Source organism: Scardinius erythrophthalmus, assembly GCF_964197995.2.
Source record: "Scardinius erythrophthalmus genome assembly, chromosome: 25".
Classification (NCBI taxonomy): Eukaryota; Metazoa; Chordata; class Actinopteri; order Cypriniformes; family Leuciscidae; genus Scardinius; species Scardinius erythrophthalmus.
In genome coordinates this window covers 11,351,383-11,375,383 of record NC_138245.1, presented here as the reverse complement: position 1 = coordinate 11,375,383, position 24,001 = coordinate 11,351,383, and the positions used below count along the sequence as shown (strand labels likewise).

At 39.1% G+C, this 24,001-nt stretch overlaps 1 protein-coding gene across 1 annotated transcript in view; it reads right to left on the bottom strand.

The window, feature by feature from the left end:
• Window positions 1-3,848: 3,848 nt before the first annotated feature.
• LOC308685463 (calcium/calmodulin-dependent protein kinase type IV) overlaps window positions 3,849-24,001 on the bottom strand; it is a gene marked incomplete at both ends in the record, with an annotated part of 330,142 nt that continues 309,989 nt past the window's right edge. Inside the window, one exon of the mRNA XM_081357242.1 lies at window positions 3,849-4,328. Coding sequence (XP_081213368.1) covers window positions 3,849-4,328 — 480 coding nt within the window. The remainder of the gene's footprint in view (window positions 4,329-24,001) is intronic.

The following is a 24,001-nucleotide window of genomic DNA, read 5'->3' as shown; positions in this document are numbered from 1 at the left end:
CCTCTTAACTATAAACAATTAAAATCATGCAACAGTGTAATCCCCACCCCCTTTACAACGACCCTCTTAACTATAAAGAATTAAAATCATGCAACAGTGTAATCAATTTCAGATACTGTACTGACGTAACTGTAATTTAAGTACTTTATATGATTTATTTTTCTTAATTTAAGTACTTATTTAATTAGGCTATTTATTATTATTTTTTATGTTGTAATTGTTTTTTGTGTGTGTGTGTGTGTGTGTGTGTGTGTGTGTGTGTGTGTGTGTGTGTGTGTGTGTGTGTGTGTGTGTTGTGTTGTAACTGTTGTTCGTTTGTTGTTATCAATTTGACTATGAGAATCTGACAAATTATATTTTTTTAAAAAATTGACAATCAGAAGTCCTAACATCCGTTTTAGGGTCTTTACATTTCCCTCTTACAATAAGGGACTAATATGATATTATATATTATAATCAGAGGTGGAAAGTAACGAATTACATTTACTCGCGTTACTGTAATTGAGTAGTTTTTTTGTGTATTTCTACTTTTTTAAGTAGTTTTTAAAATCTGTAATTTTACTTTTACTTAAGTATGTTTTGTTTAAAGTATTGTAATTCGCTACATTTTAAAACATATCCGTTACTGAGTAAAAAAAAAAAAAAAAAAAAACCACATTATTAAAAAAATGAACTAGCCTACTATGGGTAAAACAGCGCGCGCGCTCGTGCTCAGCATTGATTGATTGAAGGGCGGGAGAACAGACACGCAAAAACCACAAAAAATATGGAGACGGACAACACAGATTCTTTACACACACACGTGAGGCAAACCCCTGGTAAGTATGGGGATACTTTGGATATAGAAAAACGAACGCGTGGTTGTCCTCGAGGCTCGAGCATAGCCTATTCATTTTGCAAAAATAGTGGACGCAAATTGGCTGCAAAAGAAGGAAACACATAGAACGTGTTCGGGAACACCATCCCTCCGTGCAGATTAAGATATGTCCCGTAACCGTTTATAAGTTAAGGCCGAATGATTTCTGTGATGCAGAGGGAATCCCGGAGTTTCATTATCATGAAAATGGAATTTAGCCTACAGTAACGCAGACGTCACGTAAAACACATGAAAGTAAAGCTGTACAATAAATAAATCAAATTGCGACATGGTCTGTAGTCTATATATTAAAGCACAAGAGACTGCTATATAAATGTATAATCTGCGTGTCTGTGTGAATCAGTGCGAATGAGACGAGCCGTTTCGTCTACTACATACTCAAGTACGCGACGTGCTAAGTGTTTTCAGCATCTCACAAACAATATGAGAACATGAAAACATTAACATCTCCAGAGCTGCTCTGAGAGAATGACCTTTGAGAAAAACCTTGTCAAATAGCCTACACTCTGAAACAGGACTTCATTACAACCCATCAAAATTTTGGTTTAACTACGAAGAAATGATGACATAGCCTAACTGTTGTGGGCCTACAATAGAATGTACTTCTCATAATAATATTAACAACAACAATAATAATACAGATTATTTAAACATTATTTAAGGATTTTTGTCCATGGTTTAATTGAGTAAATCTGTTTTGCAGCACTTTGCCAAAAAATAAAAGGATAAAAAAATGTGTTAAACTTTTATTTGATTACCACCGTTTTGGATAATATATTTGTTTTAAATCATAAAAACAAAAAGGATTTTTCTGAATTAAATACATTTCATAGAAGTCTATTGTTTTTAAACATTTTAATAAATTATTAATGATAAAAAATAAGTTGTTAAATGAGTAGTTAAAATGAAAATGAAAATTACCCCATGATTTATCAGCCCTGAAATCATCCTAGGTGTAGGCTATATTTCTTTCAGACGAATACAATCGGAGTTATATTATTAATAAACACTCTGATGCTTCTGAGCTTTATAATGGCAGTGGATTGCAACCATCAGTTTAAAGCTCAAAAAAGTACACCATACGCAGTCTACTTACACCTTAAACGCAACTTATGCAACTCATGACGTCAGAAGTAGTGTAGTGCGTCCTGGCGTAGCGTAAATATCAGCAGTACGTCGCATTACTCGCATAAGTTGCGCTTTAGATTTAAGTCGAATACATATGTTCGTTTGGCCGGAAGCTAGTTATTTTACTTTAGAAAGTTTTAAATATGAATATCTTTCTTCACAAACTCAACGTTTTGTTTCAGAAGGCCTTTATTAACCCCCCGTTGCCGTGTGGAGCACTTTTATGATGGATGGATGCACTTTTATGATGGATAGATGCACTTTTATGAGCTTCAAACTGATGGTTGCAATCCACACCCCCGCTGTTAAAAAAGTAACTCAGTTACTTTTACTCTGAGTACATTTTAAATGAGCTACTTTTTACTTTTACTTGAGTAGATTTTTCGACCGGTACTTTTACTTGTACTTAAGTAAAAACAAATTGTAGTAATAGTACTTTTACTTGAGTAGAATATTTTATTACTCTTTCCACCTCTGATTATAATATTATTACTAATATTACTATAAAATACGGAGGACAATAAATTCTCTTCTTAGACTCCTTATTAAAGTAAACAACTGATAGAATATTCCACTGCTGCTTCAACAATTGGTCAATGTGTACTGATAACTGTCAATGTCAGCATAAATGAGCTATACCAAAAAAGCATAAACTCACTTCAATTTATTAATCTTGGAAACATTGAAACTCCTGCTCAAATATAAAGAGCATCTACACTGCCTTGCAATTGAACACACATTATTAAATGATTAATCTTAACTGCAAAGTATTACTATTCGTACATAGCCATAATGTTCCAGTGATGTCTAATCAGGCTACTGTTTATGTCAGCAGCATGTACAAAGCATTCTGTCTTTTTTGGCAAAGATCAAAATAAAATAGAATGACAAGCAGCTATATTATATACTGACATATTTTTTGATGCTGTTACATGTTCATAGCGGCAGATAAATTTAGCTTCTATGCTAAATTTATCTTCTTCCATGCTAAGAGTAGAATAATACAGAATGTACTATTTGAGAAGCTGGAAGTGCCTGTACAGTAGAAGAGGTAGACATTCTGGCTGAAGCATAGTAGTTGTGTTGATTCCACCTCATAGAGAAGATTTGTAGTACAGTGGCAGTTTAGGTGTGTTTTTCCCTAAAACATTCCCAGATGTTGAAGCGGGATGTTGTATTTCGTCATGACTACAGAAAAGTAGGGAATTTGACATCAGTTTGGTAACCCTGAATGACATCAATTAGATTTGATGGAAGATAAACTGCCAAAGAAGAGCTGGGGAAAACATTATCCTTGATTGTGGCATGATGTCATATCCTTCCTTTAGTCTGAGCTTTTAGAAATCATTTTAAGCATTTTTGCAGTTTGCTTATACAAAATCGGTGAATTAAAATGGGGCAAAAGACATATACTGGGGTCAGTCATTTATCAGTCATTCCTAAACAAATATCATAACATCACAGATACATGATCCTCACTACCTTTAGAGATAGAATAAGATTGCATGAACATTTGCATATGAAAGCAAAAGAAGAGAAAAATGAATTTCAGCCCAGATGAGAGACAATCTTATTCACAATGCTTGTTGCAAAAAGAACAACAATGTTCGCTGTGCCGCTAACTTAAAATTGTCATGAAATCCACATGCCTCAATATAAAGAGCTTTAAGAAACAGAAACAGCTCATCAAGTGTCAGGCCTGTATCAAAATATCTCATGGCAAAAAATGGAAGAGGGAAAGAAGGAATTCTCAGTGTATTTTTATAGCATCTTCTCTCCTGCTCTCTTCCTTGCACTAGGCCCTCCGTCTTCTGTAAGAATCATACTACTTAGATCATCCAGTCTACTGACATTCTGCCGTACTGCCACCTGTCTCAACACCCATGGAGAAACCATTACTGAGGTTCTTGGGACTGGGTGGGGTGGTGCTTACTGGCAAAGGCTCATATTTGCCTCCAGGATCCACTGAGCAGCTCTTCTTGGGCATCCCGGGCCGCACCACTGGAGCCTTCGGTATAACAGAGGTCTGCCTGTGTCCGTCTGCTATCAGGGGTGGGCGAGTGGGCATGGACCCAGATAGGGCAGAAGATTTAGATTTATGGGTAGGGTGGAGTAGGGTACTTGATGGACTCTGAGCTCCATCCTCAACCTGCTTAAATCCCTCTTTAATGGGAATGGGCTCCCTTTGAGAATCCAAAGTGTTTTCCTTCTGTATGCTGCTCTGGCATGAGGTATTTTCTGTGTTGGGCATCTCGCAGCTGTCCGTCCGCCGCCGTGAGCCCTCGTGCATGCGGCTTGTGGCAACCACCGCTTTCATAGCAGCCTATAGAAGATGTAACATTTAATTTAATATTCAACAATAATTATTGATCTCCCTGCATTGACACCATTAAATGAGAACTGAACTGAGCTGGACGATGACATCATGGTTTTCTCCAGAGCGGCTATATATATAAATTAACTAAATTGATAACTTAAATGAAACATCACTGAGTTTACTGGACTGGAACGCTATTTTCTTCTGGAAACTATTTAGAAACTACTTCTATTTTTGTTGCATTATTTTCCTGTTATCTCTGTAAAGCTACTTTGAAACAATCTGTATTGTAAAAAGCGCTATATAAATAAATGTGACTTGACTTCATTTGACTAGACAGAGTATCTCATGATTACTGTGCACTGTTTCAGTAAAATGCTTGACATGCAGCACGCTGTCATAAGAAAGTAAACATGAAGGACATTAAAGCTACACTGTGTAAGATTTTCTCCCATCTAGCGGTGAAATTGTATATGACTACCAACTGAATATTACTGTCTAGCCCCTCCCATTCCGATGGCGTTTTAACTCGTACGGTCGCCGTATTATTCCAGTCGCGAGTAATCTCCCCCTTGCATTTGTCACGGTGCCACTGAGTGTAAAAGCGCGAAAGGCGAAGCTTGAATTTCCAGCTATGTCCCTCTTTGGCTAATGTATTTTCAAGATGGAGGCGCAACATGGCTGCCACCATTCGAGCGACTCGCTCGTATGTATTCTGAATGACAGATTCTATGCTTACGAGAATACTTGATGTTGGTGGAAGTAATTACACATAAATGAGCACATATAATTTTGAAAGAACAAAGTGTTTTTTGCTAAGAATCAACTTAAAAAAATTACACAGTGTAGCTTTAAAGGGGTTCTATTATGCTTTTTTTTTTTACTTTTGTGATGGTGAAATCAGAGTGCGCGCTGATCGCTGTTCAGCTGATTGCTGTTCAGCTGATTGCAGAATACACTCATTCCGCTGCCTGGCCTAGCTGTTTCGTCGGCGAGAAGGCTTCTTCGAAAAAACAATGAAGTGTGTTTGTCGCTGAAGGAGATTAAATCTGAATCCTATGGCGAAATGAACTGCTTTTATTGGCAAATGCCCTGTCCCTTCTTGCGGGCTCTGCCACTCCGCCATAGGTTTGTGCAGTTCCCACTGACCAGCCAATAAGCTTGTGTGCAGATCACTGCACTGTTACGGCTGTGCAGTAGCACTGCGTGATTTTATAAAAGACTTCAGTAATCGAAGAAAAGGATGAAAAAAAAAAAAAAAAAAAATAGTTTTAAATGTTTTTGAACATTTATGTTTCTTGTATATAGAGCTGTCACTGTAATACTTGATTTCTGACACATCACTGTCCTTCCACTGACTACCCTTCGCAACTGTCTTGAAAACTTGAAAAGTGCAGAATCGTAATGAATGTTGATCTAGAATGACGTAAAAGTCACATTAATTCCGATTTGACTGTTCAGACTGAGGTGGTTTGTGCTGTTCACACTGTCAGGAGAAAACATACGAGTCACATATGAGTCACATATGAGCAAAAATATCGGATTTGGGCCACATTTACCTGCAATCTGAATGTAGCCTCTGTGTGTGTGTGGCGGTGCGCACAGATAACAACGCGTGAGTACTAAATTGAGTTTTCTTTTGCCTATTCTGTAGCTGGAATGGTGTAAAATCACTTGTATGTGTAAAAAGTATGCAAACTTTGCAAAATGAACCCGCAAATCACATGCGTGCCAAACCATGGGGCCTGGTCTGTACGGATCACGGATCAACTAGTTATCATATATCTTTATCTATATATACTAGATATAGTCTAAACCTACCCATCACACACAACTTTATGCATTTGTACATTTTCAAAACAAAATTAATTCTGTATGATTTATAAGCTTGTGTACCCATGGAGATCTCAATTTAGGTCCCCACAGTGACATGAGTCCCCATGAGTCAGTGTGCATTCAGGTTTAAGTCTCCTTTAATAGAAAAACATGTACGCACACAATTACTCTCTCTCTCTCACACACACACACACACACACACACACACACACACACACACACACACACACACACACACACACACACACACACACACACACACACACACACACACACACACACACACACCAAAGACAGACAAACACAATCTCACACACACACTGCATAGATACTTCATTATTTTATCACACTGACACTTCTGGACCACCAGGGTGGACATCGTCTGGCCGAGGGCCAGCACTGTGACTTTAATCATGGCTAGTCACCATGCGCAGCTCAACCCCGATTCAGAACTACCCTTGTGCATTAAGAGTGGTTTGGCCTTCCACTGTCCTTGCAGGGTGGCCATCACATGCAGGGAAGAGATGGTCTGCAGTAGCACAGCCGCCCCATCATTGATCATGGCATCAATATGCTTCCATACTGCCAAAGTTTTTCACACACATCCGGGAAGGCATGGGGGCGGGGCAAGGTGATTATGCGTTGCACTGCACCCCCCAGAGTAGCCCGGGAAAGCATGGCTGTCAAGTCTGAATCCAATTCAGCATGAGCCTCCAATCCCCTCCAGAAGCTGCCAGGCATGTGAGACAGTGAACAAAGCCGTCAAACTCGACGGCACATGGCACACTGAACGCTCAAGCCCTTATGAGAAAGGCAAGACAAACTCTCGCTGTCAGCCGTCAGCTCGATGGCACATGGCACGCTGATGAAATGCCTTTACGAGAAAGGTGAGACGAACAACATGCCTATGTGAACATGCTCTCATGAGAGAACATGAACCACCCACGAACACAGTCTCAGCATGTTTAAAGACCAGGCATTTGAGACAGTGATCGTGGCCGTCAAATGATGATAGGAAACGACCGCATCCAGAAACACACGGTTTGAATGACATCTTGAAAAAGACGCAGTGTCAAACCGTGTATGCTCTTTAAGGAAACTGCTCTCTCTGGTGCTGAGCGTACAGGGTTATGGTCACGGCTACACAAACAGGACGATAGTGCAAGCCTGATGTGAGCACTCACATTTTCATTGAAGGCGCAACGTTCGAGCTGTGAAAACAGCTGTTTTGCTCTCTGTGAGAACAGGGCCAGCGCTGTTTTTTGCTGTAATCCAACACCAGCTTTGAAAAGGCGTTTGTGGCGAGCAGGACGAGGCCGAGGGCCGTGAGAGGGCGGCACGAGGCCGGTGGCGTGATTACTGAAGAGCGACACCTGCGCGACGCACCGGTCTCATAGCTCTCACGGAGGAGCAGAAGCATAAAGGAGGAGCGGGAACCGGCGAACATTCAAATATTTTAATAAATAAATAAACCAATACAAAAATGAAAGTATAAGCCAGCAGCCCCTCGCAGACGACTGCTGGCCACACAAAACAGGAACAAAATAGCAAATAAAAACCAGGCCTGTTCCTCTCTCGCTCTTCACTGTCGTCGCTCCTCCTTTATGCGTGAGAGATACGAGACTGGTGCGTTGCACAGGTGTCGCTCTTCAGTAATCACGCCACCGGCCTCGTGCCACCCTCTCACAGCCCTCGGCCTCGTCCTGCTCGCCACAGCGTTCTCCGGAAGAATCAGACTCGTTTTCTTCTTTTTTGAAGTTAAAACACTCTTAGATAAGATTGCAGAGCAGGAACAGTACAACCGCTCAACTCCAAAGCGAAAAGCAAAGATGCGACGCACCTCCTGCTCATTATGTGCTCGCGCTACGAGGCAGAGCAGCTCATGCAATTATCGCATGCCAATGTGCATTGGCTCATTTTGTTACACTCAAAGTAGATTGGTCTCTCAAAGTGATCCCAATCAGTACAGTACGTTCGACTCATGTGAAACGTGACCGAACTGAAAGGGAACACTCAGGAGAACATGGAGAAATCTAACACAAACATTTTTGCTGCTGATCAATTGCTCCTGTCTGCCTTGCTGCTGGTTTGCGTCTGTAAGCTCCGTATAGCTTTCTGTTTTGAATCTCTATTTACTATAATTCCTTGTTGTTTATATCAACATATATTAGATATTGTCTAATATTGCCTATCACATTAATCTGACATCGCTAGCTTTTAACTAAATTGTTATTGCGCTAGTATCTCGCTAGCCTGTTAACCTGCCATCCGTGTTTGCCGTCTTTTTTTTCCTTTTTCTTTTTTGCGCGCACGCGCACTTTTTACAAGTCTATCAAACAACTGTGGTAAGTAGGATCAGTCAACAAACACGGCGAGTAAAGTCTTCTCCTGTTATTGTCACTTGCACTTCGTGTCACATGTATGGTATAGCATTCTCTGTCAGCACTGAGGGCTTTACATGTGATAAATGCAGGGAGATAGTCAGGCTGACGGAGAACATTTCAGAACTAGAGACACTCATCTAAACTTTAATCGAGTATAGTGAGAGTGCAAGGGCTTTAGAGACTGCTTTGGATGTCACTAGCTTAGTGAACTCTGTACATTGTTCGGTTCCAGCTGTAGAGCCCGTGCAACAGTTCAGATTACCATAACAAATAGATTCTCCTCACTCAGTGAAACACCCACTGAAAATCCTGTTGAATGTGTAGTTATTGGTGATTCTATTACACGGAATGTGAAAATAGAGACACCAACCACCATAGTCACATGTTTGCCGGAAGCCAGAGCGCCTGACATCAAAGCAAATTTAAAAGTGCTGGCTAATGCTAATCATAAATTCTCTAACATTATTATTTACGTCGGCACTAATGATGTTCGACTTCGCCAGTCGTAGATTACTAAAATTAACGTTAAAGAGGTGTGTGAACTCGCAATTATGATGTCAGACACTGTAATTTGCTCTGGCCCCCTTCCTGTTCACCGGAGTGATGAGATACTTAGTAGACTGTTCTCACTCAATGGCTGGCTGTTTAAGTGGTGTCCGCAAAATAATATAAAATTCATAGACAATTGGAAAAGTTTTTGGGGCAGACCTGACCTGTTGAAAAGAGATGGTATTCATCTCTCCTGGGATGGTGCTGCTCTTCCCTCTAGTAATATGGCACATAGTCTCAGAGCTCAAATATGACGAATTTGGGCTTAGGTCAGTAATGTAATCGTCTGGTTTTAGCCAGGTTTCTGTCAAACATAGCACATCTAGGTTATAATCTGTAATCATATCATTAACAATAAGTGCTTTTTGTATACTTCATTTAGCCAAGGCTGCAAAGCAGACCCTGTGTTACAAATATGTTAGACCTATCACTTCTGCCACTAAAGATTGCTTTATTAATAATATTCCTGATCAGTTTCATCTCCTCAGCATCCCAGATAGATTAGAATAACTCGATATTGTGACAGAAACTTTTGACTCTCTTTTCCAGCACTTTAGACACAGTTGCTCCTTTGCGCTTAAAGAAGATTAAAGAAAATAGTCCAACACCATGGTATAACAAGCATACTCAGGCTCTTAAGAGAGCAGCCAGAAAAATGGAGCACAACTGGAAGAAAACAAAACTAGAGTTTTTTCGCATTTCATAGAAAGAGAGCACAATTGTGTACAGAGAGGCCTTAAAATCTCCTAGATCTGCTTATTTTTCAACCCTATTAGAATAAAATAAACAAAACCCTAAGTATTTATTTTAAACTAACGAAAAATAAAGCTTCAACGTCAGACGTTTCCAAGCAGCACAGCAGTAATGACTTTATGAACTTCTTTACTTACAAGATTGGTAATATCATGGAGAAAATTATAACTGGCAGTGCAGTGTTCTCTTCTTGGGAAAAATCCGATTCATTCACTGCTATAAGAGAGGAAAAAGTTGTTAAATCATCTAAATCAACATGTATGTTAGACCCTATACCGACTAAACTATTGAAAGAAATGCTTCCAGAGGTCATAGATACTTTTCTTAAAATCATTAATTCATCTTTGTCATTAGGACACATACCAAAAGCTTTTAAGCTGGCTATGATTAAACCGCTTGTTAAAAAAACGCAACTTGATTCAACAGAATTAGTCAATTACAGGCCGATCTCAAATCTTTCTTTTATGTCAAAGACACTAGAAAAAGCAGTATCCTCACAACTATTTTCCTTTTTAGAATGAAATAGTATCTGCAAGGATTTTCAGTCAGGCTTTAGACCACACCATAGTACTGAGACAGCTCTCATTAGAGTCACAAATGATTTGCTCTTATCATCTGATCATGGTTGTATCTCTCTATTAGTGTTACTCGATCTTAGTGCTGCATTTCATACAATCTACCACAATATTCTTTTAATACCGAGGTGTTCCCAGGCCAGCCAGGAGACATAATCCCCCCAGCGTGTCCAATGTCTTTCCCGGGGTCTCCTCCCGGTGGGACGGGCCCTGAACACCTCCCCAGGAAGGCGTCCAGGAGGCATCCGGAACAGATGCCCGAGCCACCTCAGCTGGCTCTTCTCGATGTGGAGGACTCTGAGCTTCTCCCGAGTGACCAAGCTCCACATCCTTTCTCTAAAAAAGCGCCCTGCCACCCTGCGGAGAAAGCTTATTTCGGCCGCCTGTATCCGGGATCTTGTCCTTTCATAGGTGAGAGTAGGAACGTAGATCGACCGGTAAATCGAGAGCTTCGCCTTGCTGCTCAGCTCCTTCCCCATGGGGCTCCAGGCTAACTTTTTTACTTGGAGCACTGTCTGTAGCCGATATAAACCACGATATAGTAGATATATATATGTCTGTGTATATTAAACTGCAAAAAGACTATTTAAATATTAACCCTGCATGTTATGCTTGTCTCTATGTGAATGAATGGCGCAGACGCGCGGTTTCATTTACCTCACACACACACACTGAAGCCAAGTGACGCTCGCGCTGTTTTCAGTCTCTGCTGCCTCACGATATGATGACATGATGAAATTCATCTCCAGAGCCACTCTGAGAATCACTTCATGAGCATTTTACCGTTTAATTTGAGAAAAAAACTATCGTCATATCATACACAGACAGAAACTCAAAGCTCAAAGGTCTCAAAATAAAAGTTCGGTTTAACTTATATTTATATAAGTAAATAATTATATTAGGCTACTATACAGTAGATTTAGCTACGTCTCCATGGGATTTTTTTATAAGCAATATTTACGTTTAAGCAGCATGTAGCCTTTAATGCTTATATGTATTATTTACTTATGATTACCGTCATAAATAAAGTAATTGAATTGAATTTAATATTTTTTTAGTCAAATAGTTAAATAAAATAGAAAAATAGTTCCAACAGATTTTGCTGTGGTACGGATATCGGTACCAAGAACCGTAAAATTTTAATGGTATTGACCGACTAGTGGAATTTTGGTACCGTGACATCCCTATTACAAAGCACTAAATGGTTTAGCTCCCCAGTACTTGAGCGAGCTCTTAACGCATTATAGTCCTTCACGTCTATTGCGATCTCAAAATTCCGGCCAGTTGATAATACCTAGAATATCAAAATCGACTGCTGGTGGTAGATCCTTTTATTATTTAGCACCAAAACTGTGGAACAGTCTTCCTAACATTGTCTGGGAAGCAGACACACTCTGTCAGTTTAAATCTAGACTAAAAACACATCTCTTTGACCTAGCATAAACATAACACATTATAAACTTCTATAATTCAATGTTAGGCTGCATAGATTAGGTCAGCCGGAACCGGGAACACTTCCCATAAATCCTGATGTACTCGTTACATCATAAGAAGAATGGCGTCTACACTAATATTAATCTCTCTTTTTTTTTTCAAGGTTTACCCATAGACAGTAAAAGAAATGGACACAGCGACCCCATAGACTTCAACGGAGAAAAGTGAAGCAAATTAGAAGCACTCACTTCCTGATGGCTGAGTGTACTGCGCAGACTCAAACTAAGCTTGATCACGTAGATGTGATGTGAGCAACCTGTCGGACAGTTGTAAGTCTTCTAGTAGCTGTGCCAAGAGAAATCTGAATCATTCCCTTCCGAATCTTGCAGAGACGGAGAGCGTGAGTAGGAGCTGTCCATGAGCTAGGAGCAGGAGCAACTTTATGACTCTCTATGGGCTTCTCCCTTGACTTTATCGGACTTTATGCCTAATTTGTAAAGAAAGACTACACGCCTGCGCAAATATATATTCAAACGCGCATACCTATAGACTAAACATGTAATATGCATGTGCACGCCGTCAGCCTTTTCACAGGTTTGCGTTTTTGAAGTTTGCGCAGAGACAACTTTTTTTCAAACATTTTCAAGGCTTGCACCTTGGAACCTATTTCAAGGTTTGCGTTCTCGAGCCACCAGGCATTGTTGTTGTGCGAATGAGCAGGTCAGAGCACATTAAGGGTTTTCTGTTAGAACGGTGTCATGTTAGTGGCCCTAAGTTAATAAATAATGATCTTTGCAACGGAAGTGAATCAATCAAAACTAACTTTAGCTGGCCAATAACCTTATTATGGAGCTGCTGTAAAGTCAAAACAATCTCTGTTACTTTAATTACCTATCATCACTGTAAATCTGCTTAGAAACAATCTATATTTTTAAAAGCGCAATATAAATGAAGGTAACTTGACTTGACAGAGCAGACAAAGAACTGAGGAGAACTCATGGCTTAAATATATAGAACAAACAAAGGAACTAATTAGGAAAACAGCTAAACAGAATGACTAATCAAGGAGACTAATGAGAACTCAGAGGCAGGTAAAAGAAACTAGGGATGGAGAAATGAAGCCTCTTAAAGGGATAGTTCACTTTAAAATGAAAATTCTGTCATCATATACTCACCCTCAAGTTGTTTCAAACCTGTATGAATTTATTTCTTCTGCTGAACACAAAGGAAGATATTTTGAAGAATGTCAGTAACCAACCAGTTAACTGGTCCCACTGACTTCTATAGTAGAAAACAAAAATATTATGGAAGTCAGTGGGACCAGTTAACTGTTTTGGATTGCTCCTGTCTGCCTCGCTGCCTGCTGTGAGTGTGTTTGTTTGATTCGGTGCGATAAGCTCCGTCTTAGCCATATATTTCTTTGTTCTGAACCATAATTTTACTACCATTTCTAGTTGTTTATACTACTACATTTTACCCAACATCTCAGATTAACCTGACATCGCTAGCTTTTGTTATTAGTACTACTAGCACAAAACGCTAGTAATTCGCTAGCCTGTTAACGCGCCACCCGTGCGCTCAGCTATTTTATTTATTTATTTTTCTCTCGCGCGTCCGCGCCTTTGAGTTCATAAAAAGCTCAGGTGAGTAAGAATCACTCAACAAACACGGTGAGTAATGTCTTGTCCTGTTATTGTCACTTGCACTTCATGTCACATGTTTAGTATAGGCTTCTCTGTCGACGATATAGGATTTATATGTGATAAATGTAAGGAGACAGTTAGGTTGACAGAGAAGATTTCAGAATTAGAAACACGCATCCAAACTTTAATTGAGGATAGTAAGAGTGCTAGTGCTTTAGATGTTTTGGATGCGCATAGAATAGTGCACACTTTACATGACGCGGTTCTGGCTGAAGTAGAGCCCGTGCAGCCGGGCAAATGGGTGACAGTGAGGGATCGCTCTAGTCGCGGATCTAAAAACCACTCTTCCGTTCCGATTACCATAACAAATCGATTTGCCCCGCTCAGTGAAACACCCACTGAGAATGATTGTGCCCTAGTTATTGGCGATTCTATTACACGGAACGTGAAAATAGAGACACCAACCACCATAGTCACATGTTTGCCGGGAGCCAGAGCGCCTGACATCAAAGCAAATTTAAAAGTGCTGGCTAATGCTAATCGTAAATTCTCTAAGATCATTATTCATGTCGGCACTAATGATGTTCGACTCCGCCAGTCGGAGATCACCAAAATTAATATTAAAGAGGTGTGTGAACTTGCAAGTACGATGTCAAGGACTGTAATTTGCTCTGGCCCCCTTCCTGTTCGCAGGAGTGATGAGATAGTTAGTAGATTGTGTTCGCTTAACGGTTGGCTGTCTAAGTGGTGTCCGCTTAATAATATAGAATTCATAGACAATTGGAAAAGTTTTTGGGGCAAACCTGACCTGTTGAAAAGAGATGGTATTCATCCCTCCTGGGATGGTGCTGCTCTTCTCTCTAGTAATATGGCTCATAGTCTTAGAGCTCAAACATGACAATCTGGGGCTCAGGTCAGGAAGCAGACAGACTGGCTAAACCGACTGTCTGCTAGCGGCCTCTCGTCACCAAGGTCAGATAAATCCCATCACATAGAGCCTCTTTCACCTAGCTATCATCATATAGAGACTGTGTCTGTTCCCCGAATTTGGAAATCCAAAAAACGTTTAAACCCAACTAAGGTTAAAAATTTAATTGATGTTCAACAAATAAAAAACAGCTATAATACAGATGAGCAAATGCTAAAGCTTGGGTTGCTGAATATTCGATCGCTTACTTCAAAAGCACTCATTGTTAATGATATGATTTCAGATAATAACCTAGATGTGCTGTGTTTGACAGAAACCTGGCTAAAACCAAACGATTACATTACTTTAAATGAATCAACCCCGCAAGATTACTGTTATAAACATGAGCCTCGTCTGAAACGCAAAGGGGGTGGTGTTGCTGTAATCTATAGTAATAGTTTCAAAACCACTAAGAAATCAAGTTTTAAATATAATTCTTTTGAAGCATTGGTGCTTAATGTAAAAATATATAGTGTAAACGATAAATCACGTTTGAGATTTGTGCTGGCTACTGTATACAGGCCACCAGGGCACCATACAGACTTTATCAAAGAATTTGCGGACTTTCTATCAGAATTAATATTGACTGCAGATAAAGTACTAATTGTTGGTGATTTTAATATACACATCGATAATGAAAAAGATGCATTGGGATTGGCATTTAAAGACATTGTAAATTCAATTGGAGTTAGACAACACGTGTCAGGACCTACTCATCGTCGTAATCATACTCTAGATCTAATATTATCACACGGAATAGATGTGGATGCCGTTGAAATTCTGCAGCAGAGCGATGACATCTCAGATCATTATCTAGTCTCGTGTAATTTGCATTTAGCCAAGGCTGCAAAGCCGACTCTGTGTTTCAAATATGTGAGACCTATCACTTCTGCTACTAAAGATTGCTTTATTAATAATCTTCCTAATCAGTTTCATCATCTCAGCATCTCAGATAGCTTAGAAGAACTAGATATTACAACAGAAACGTTTAACTCTCTCTTTTCCAGCACTTTAGACACAGTTGCTCCGTTGCCCTTAAAGAAGATTAAAGAAAATAGTCCAACGCCGTGGTACAACGAGCACACTCGGGCCCTTAAGAGAGCAGCCAGAAAAATGGAGCGCAACTGGAAGAAAACAAAACTAGAGGTATTTCGCATTTCATGGAAAGAGAGCTCAATTACTTACAGAGAGGCTTTAAAAGCTGCTAGATCTGCTTATTTTTCAACCCTATTAGAAGAAAATAAACATAATCCTAGGTATTTATTTGAAACGGTGGCTAAACTAACGAAAAATAAAGCTTCAAGCACCGAAGTTTCCAAGCAACACAGCAGTAATGACTTTATGAACTTCTTCACTTATAAGATTGATAATATCAGGGACAAAATTATAACTATGCAACCGTCTACTACAGTATCGCATCAGGCAGTGCATTGTAGTCTCCCTGAGGAAAAATTTGATTCATTCGTTGCTATAGGAGAGGAAGAATTTACTAAACTCATTAAATCATCTAAATCTACAACATGTATGTTAGACCCTATACCGACTAAGCTACTGAAAGAAATACTTCCAGAGGTCATAGATCCTCTTCTTAATATCATTAATTCGTCTTTGTCTCTAGGATATGTACCAAAAACCTTTAAGCTGGCTTTGATTAAACCGCTTGTTAAAAAAACGCAACTTGATCCTTCAGAATTAGTCAATTACAGGCCGATCTCGAATCTACCTTTTCTGTCAAAGATATTAGAAAAGGCAGTATCTTCACAACTGTGTTCCTTTCTTGAAAGAAATGATATCTGCGAGGATTTCCAGTCCGGATTTAGACCGTACCATAGTACCGAAACAGCTCTCGTTAGAGTCACAAATGATTTGCTCTTATCATCCGATCGTGGTTGTATCTCTCTATTAGTGTTACTCGATCTTAGCGCTGCATTTGACACCATCGACCACAACGTTCTTTTAAATAGATTAGAACATTATGTTGGCATTACAGGAAATGCACTAGCATGGTTTAAATCATACTTATCTGACCGTTATCAGTTTGTAGCAGTAAATGATGAGATGTCTCATCGATCACAGGTTAAGTATGGCGTACCACAAGGCTCAGTATTAGGACCGCTGCTGTTCACTCTGTACATGCTACCATTAGGAGATATCATTAGGAAACATGGAATTAGCTTTCACTGTTATGCTGACGATACTCAGCTCTATATTTCTTCAAAACCTAACGAAACTTATCAATTCACAAAATTAACGGAATGCATAGCGGATATAAAAAATTGGATGACTTGTAATTTCCTACTTCTAAATTCTGAAAAAACAGAGTTTCTAATTATTGGACAAAAAACTTCCTCACGTAATAATCTAGAATACTGTCTAACACTTGATGGCTGCTCTGTTAAGTCTTCGTCGTCGGTTAGGAACCTGGGTGTGCTCTTTGATACCAATCTTTCATTTGAAAGTCACGTGTCTAGTATCTGTAAAACTGCATTTTTCCATCTTAAAAATATATCTAAATTACGTCATATGCTCTCATTGACAAATGCGGAACAATTAGTTCATGCGTTCATGACCTCAAGGCTAGATTATTGTAATGCTCTACTGGGTGGTTGCCCTGCACGCTTAATAAACAAACTACAGCTGGTTCAAAACGCAGCAGCTCGAGTTCTTACCAGAACCAGGAAGTATGACCATATTAGCCCAGTTCTGTCAAAACTGCACTGGCTCCCTATTAAACATCGCATAAATTTTAAAATATTGCTGATTACTTACAAAGCACTGAATGGTTTAGCTCCGCAGTACTTGAGCGAGCTCTTAACGCATTATAGTCCGTCACGTCTATTACGATCTCAAAATTCCGGCCAGTTGATTATACCTAGAATATCAAAATCCACTGCTGGCGGTAGATCCTTTTCCTATTTAGCACCAAAACTCTGGAACAGTCTTCCTACCATTGTCCGGGAAGCAGACACACTCTGTCAGTTCAAAGCCAGATTAAAGACACATCTCTTTGACCTAGCTTTCACATAATACATTATAGACTTCTATAATTTAATGTTATGCTGCATAGATTAGGTCAGCCGGAACCGGGAACACTTCCCAAAAATCCTGATGTACTCGTTACATCATGAGAAGAATGGCATCTACGCTAATTTTAGTGTCTGTGTTTATCCCAAGGTTTTCCCGCAGCCTGCCGGATCCAGGCCGTATCCAGATCTGACGAAGGACCTTCACCTGGACCGATGACAACGCAGTGCTGAAGTGCCAACTAGTCTCTCCCTATGGAGGATCCCACTACCACTCTACAGATAAGGCGTTGTCGGGAAAATTCGTCTTGCGGTCCTACCCCAAAGCAACAAATAAAATAAAATTCCTTATCAAAATTTATAAGGAAAGACAAGTATTTTGTTTAGGCTTGGCTTGTAGGGAATTCCAAACCTGCGTATATTCTAACGCACATAACTATAGAACCCATTCTAAATGCGCATGTGACTGCCATCAGCGTTTCTCGCAGGTTCGCGTTTAGAGTCTGTGTAGAGAGAATGGTGTCGTCTTAGCGGCCCCTAGTTTAATGACAAGTGATCGTTGCGACGGAACCAAATCAATTAAAACTAAGTTTGGATGGAAATAACTTAACTCTGCTGTAAAGCCGAAACAATCTCTGTTACCTTAAATTATACGCTTATCTCTGTAAAGCTGCTTTGAGACAATCTACATTGTTAAAAGCGCTATATAAATGAAGATGACTTGACTTGACTTGACTTTGGTTACTGACATTTTTCAAAATATCTTCCTTTGTGTTCAGCAGAAGAAATAAATTCATACAGGTTTGAAACAACTTGAGGGTGAGTATATGATGACAGAATTTTCATTTTAAAGTGAACTATCCCTTTAAATCTTTGAAGCTTATCTTTAATTGTTTCAGGAAAAGATTCAAAGCATCAAGAGTGTCGAAAACAGCATCATAAAAACATCATGTGGCAGGTCAAATTTACAGCAGCCATAAACCTGAGAGTGCTGCTGCGTTTTATTAAATTAAAGGGATGATTCGGAGTAAAATCAACCTCTAGGGTCCTTTGCACCATGACATCGAGCCAAACACCCCTCCAGAAGCCTTTTTTTCCCTTGTTTGAACATTTTTAAAGTTAGAGCTTATTTCGAGATATCAGCCTAATGGCTTAGTGCAGGCGCTAATGGCTCCAAATTTGTATCTCGTAAATTACCCCACTAATAATGCCCAGAATGGTACCAAACTTCTACAGTAGTACAAATAGGTTCTGTACTCATAAAATGAGGCATTGGAAAGTTTGTAAGTACATCAGGAGTTTATTTAAATAACACTTGCCTGACGGCTCATGCTACTGCTAACCCGGACACCGACGTTATTGTGCAAAGGACCCTAGGTTGATTTTACTCCGAACCATCCCTTTAAGCACAAATAAAAGCCTGACAACGTTAAATGTGTTTAGTTTTCTGATAATAGAGAATGAGGAGTACATCACAATGTTTTCACTCCGCGTTGCATTTCGGGAAGGAGCCGCCATCTTAGAAGGATAAGCTATACGTTGCCATGGTTACTTCGACAGTAAGACAGAGAGAAATAGCGACAGAGAGAGAGAGCAGCTTGATATTTGTTTGCATTTTGCGATATGCTGCAGTTTCTTGGGAATACAGAATTCACCAATGCTTGTTTGCTTCGTGGTGTGTGTTTCACTAACATTTGCCTTCGTTGTTGGATGTTTCAGTCGTAGGTGGTTGTGCATAGCTGTTGTACTGCTATTGTATTTTGTATATTGTAAAGTAGTCTTACAGAGTTGGCAAATTACAATATTTTTGTCATTTTTGATGAAATACTTCCACACATCTAAAGTGTGGTGTCTGTTGGTGACGTTCGCCATTTTATATTAATTTATGGTTAATGCACGCTCGAGTAGTCGATTGTTTCCGACAGCACTGACTAGTGGTTGAAGTAGTTGATCTCTCGACTAGTCTATGCAAACCCTAATGAATACATTACTATTGGTGACAATGTTTTGCTGTTGAGGTTCGCAGCCTCTCGAGGAGAAATCGAAACAAATGAGCGCAGCACTCACACTTGCGAAGACACAGTTGCTTGTGGTCCCATCCAACCCAACACTACACCACAACTTTTCCATTCAGCTAGGTTCGTCATCCATAACTCCATCAAGGTCAGCCAGGAACCTTGGAGTTGTGATTGATGATCAATTGAACTTTACAGGTCACATCTGAAGAACTGCAGATTTGCCTTATACAACATCAGGAGTATCAGGCCCTTCCTATCAGAGCATGCTACACAACTCCTTGTCCAAGTACTTGTTCTATACAGACTGGACTATTGTAATGCTCTCCTGGCAGGTTACATAAAAATATCGATCCAAATGGGTGTTTTTTTACCAGTAATTTTTTATTAATTTAGCACGCAATTCAGTGCGTAAAATAAGCTTCTAAGTGGAAAAATAAGCGAATGTTAGCGGATAATTGTGTAGGATAGAACTTGTTCTCCTAGTCATCTGGATACAAGACGAAACCAATCAATCACAGAGAGCGTTCGATGCTGGTGCTTCGCTGAGCTCACAGGCCCAGTGCGTTTGGGAAACGAAGCCTTGCTTAGATGACACAGAGAAACAATCGGGAGTTATTTCGCAATAAACAAACCAAAAGTGTTCATAACGGTTCAAAATGCTGACGTCAGTAAGTTTTTTTTTTTAATGAAATTAATATTTTTATTCAACAAGGATCGATGCATTAATTGATCAAAAGTGACAGTCAAGGGTTTTACACTGTTAAAAAAAATCTACTTCATATAATTTGTTCTTTCAACTTTGTTCATCAAATAATTCTGCATAAAATGTATCATGGTTTCCACAAAAATATGAAACTGTTTTCAACATTGATAATAATAAGAAATGTTTCCTGAGCAGCAAATCAGCATATTAAAATGAAATATCATCATGACTGGAGTAATGATGCCGAAAATTCAGCTTTGATCACATGAATAAATTACAGTTTACTATGGCATAGAAAACAGATAGCCTATGTTAAATTGTAATATTTTTGATCAAATAAATGCAGAAGAGAATTAAAAATCTTACAGACCCCAAATTTTTGAACAGTAGGCTAGTACTTGTAGGCTAGTACTGTAATTAGGGTCGTTTTGTAAAAGTCACTGACTAATTACAGGCGAGTTGAGAGCACAAATCACAAAATATTTAGGCCTAGTAGTCATGAAAACGTATTCAGATTTATCATATTAATGATGCATTCACCTCATAAATCATGACACACTGCTCTAGCACAGGAAAGTGCATACAAGTTAAAGTGCATGCTTTTAAAATGAAAAAGTATTGGTATCGGTATCGATATCGGCGATACTGGCCCTGTATTTACTTGGTATCGGATCGGTACCGAAATTTGCAGTATCGCCCATCACTAATGGAGGAGGAAGCACAACTGAAACCACCACGGAAGCACGAGCACCTACTGGAGGACCTCCCGTTATCGTAGACGACCATCCTGACACAGAGCTCCCAACTCTCACGCATTCACCGCGAGACACACGCAATTGACACTTTTCACACGCTCTCACACCACACATCCATTTTCTCACGCACAGAAAAATCGCGAAGCAAAGAGGACACGGAGACCGACAGACTAGACAGAGCAGGTTAGTTATGATAGAAAAAAAATCTCAGATTCTGTCAATTTTATTACGAAATTCAAATAAATACCGTTTTGCCGCTTGTAAATGTGACGTGACAGATCCCTAGCGCACGTGAACCGATCGTCTCTACTAGCTAATAGTAAATAAACACGAATGAACAATGTTAAAAGAAACAGTAGGCTACAACTTACCGAAATGTATATTCATCATCGTACATAATATCGATCAATCAGTGTTTTTCAACTGCGGAAAGGGTCAGTACAATAGCTGGAGAACAATTATGTCACATAACATTTACCTCAGGAAAGCCATTTGATGACCATAATATAGGCTATAGCACGTTAGTTGGCTAGAAAAAAAAAGAGCTATAGAGAGTATTTATCTAAATATGTGTACTATATTACATATTTATTATATTTTTACTTATATCATTAAATAAAGTTGTTATTATGATAAAAAAAAAACGCATTATATTTATATCTGATAGGGCTCTCTGTATGTTTACAGCATTAGGTGAGTTTTTTTTTTTCTTGAGAAAAATGAATGCCTATCTTGTGTACCTAATATTTATCCAAATTAGTCAATATTGCATATTGTGATGCAAGATTATTTTTTTACATCCCACCCACCCCACAATAAAGCCACAATAAAGTTCACAATCAAAGTTCTAACCGCTTGCTTAAAAAAATATATATATACTTTTACTTAAATTACTTAAGTACATTAAATATCAGAAAATTACTTTTGATACTTAAGTACAGTATATATCAGATACTTTAAGACTTTTACTTAAGTAATATTCTAAAAGGTAACTTTCACTTCTACCAAAGTCTTTTTCTAGTATGATACTTGTATTTTTACTCAAGTATTGCTTTCTAGTACTTTATACAACACTGCGTGCCATCCAGAAACTTGCGCTATGCAAGTGAATGCCATCTCAAAGAGGCACTAAATCTCTTTCTCTGACCTTTTCCTGGTCTGTTCCCTGCTGTGGAATGATCTGGCTAACTCAACCAGAGCGGCTGAGTCGTTGTCCATTTTCAAGAAATGGCTGAAGACGCATCTTTTTTGGCAACACTTGATCCATTAATACTAACACTTTATCTTCTATTCTATATCTATTATCTTTAAAAAATAAAAATGCAGGTACTGCGTTAGATTAAACTGGGAAGGGTCATAGCACTTGCATATTGTTGTCCTATTGTTAGTTTAACTGCTTCTATTGTTCTCATTTGTAAGTCGCTTTGGATAAAAGCGTCTGCTAAAACAGCAAGAGATATCCAATATCCGTTCACAATTTAGCATCTTTAATATATTTCCGTCATGTTAAAAAAGTTTGGTGGGAATAAAATAAACCACTTAAGAGGAGTAGGTAAAAATTCAGAGGCTGATTTTTCCAAAAATCCACATTCAAACCAAAATAGCCGACTTCCTGTTGGTCGGAGCTAATGACTGCAAATTAGAGGATGTCTGGCTCGATGAGTACAACATATTTTTGTGACTGTAGGTAAAACTAACCCCCACACTTTTGTCAAAAGGTGGTGCTACTGAGCCCCTCCACCATGCCCATTTCTGAGACTTTGCTCATGTTTACTGGCTAACATCTCTTATGTGTATGTTGAGTTTCATGCAATTTGAACCATGTTAAGAGCCTCAAAAGCATCCAAAAGGAATATTAAAGTTTAATGCCCTGCCATGGCAACAACATTTAAGATATCAATAATCCTTTCACAGGTCTACATCTGCCGTGTGTTTATATTATACACATAAAGTTTTAAGCAAATCGGGTAAAAATAAGAGGGTGATTTCAAAGCATTTTGAAAGTGACACACTTCCTGCTGCCAGTTGGTGGCGCTATAATTTTGACTCACAATAGTCGCATCCATGTGATCGGCCTCTTACAACGAATACACTGCTGAAGTTTCATCAAGATCAGATAATGTATGCTGAAGTTATAATACACTTCCTGTGTCCCTTATTCGCCATAAATTCGTTTCCTTGCCATGGCCAAACCGTTCGAGAAATCAAAAATCCGTCCGCAATTTAGCATCCTCAATGTCTTGGCTTCATGCCGACCGAGTTTGGAGGCGAATGGATGAATTTCCTAGGAGGAGTACATCAAATTCCACAGCATGCGTTTCCAAACAACCCATAATAGCTGACTTCCTGTTGGTCTGGTGTAAAACTTAGAGCACGAAAGTTGTTCGGCCCGATGAGATCTATATGTGTACCGAGTTTCATATTATTACATGCAAGCGTGTCTGATTTATGGACAAGTGTTCGGATCCCGTTCCAGGGGGTGCTGTCGAGGCCCCCTGCCACGCCCGGGTACCAGCTTCAGCCCGGCCCTGATGGCCGCGGGTTCTGACCTGTGTGCAAAATTTCAAGAGTTTTCGCGCATGTTAAGTGCCCCAAAAGTGCCCGAAAGGTTGACAAAATAATAATAAATATAGCTGCGAGCAGCGATTACGGGCCCAAGCCGGTGGCACCGCAACCCCGGTGCCTTAAGTTACCTAAGTTACCTATATATATATACATACATACATACATACACACACATACATATATATATATATATATATATATATATATATATATATATATATATATATATATATATATATATATATATTATTGTTCAAAAGTTTGGGGTCAGTAAGATTTTTAATGTTTTTAGGAGAAGTCTCTTCTGCTCACCAAGGCTGCATTTATTGATTAAAAATACAAACAAAAACAGTAATATTGTGAAATATTATTCCAATTTAAAACAGCTGTTTTCAATTTTTAAATATTTTACATAGTAATTCATTTCTGTGATCAAAGTTGAGTTATCAGCATCATTACTCCAGTCTTCAGTGT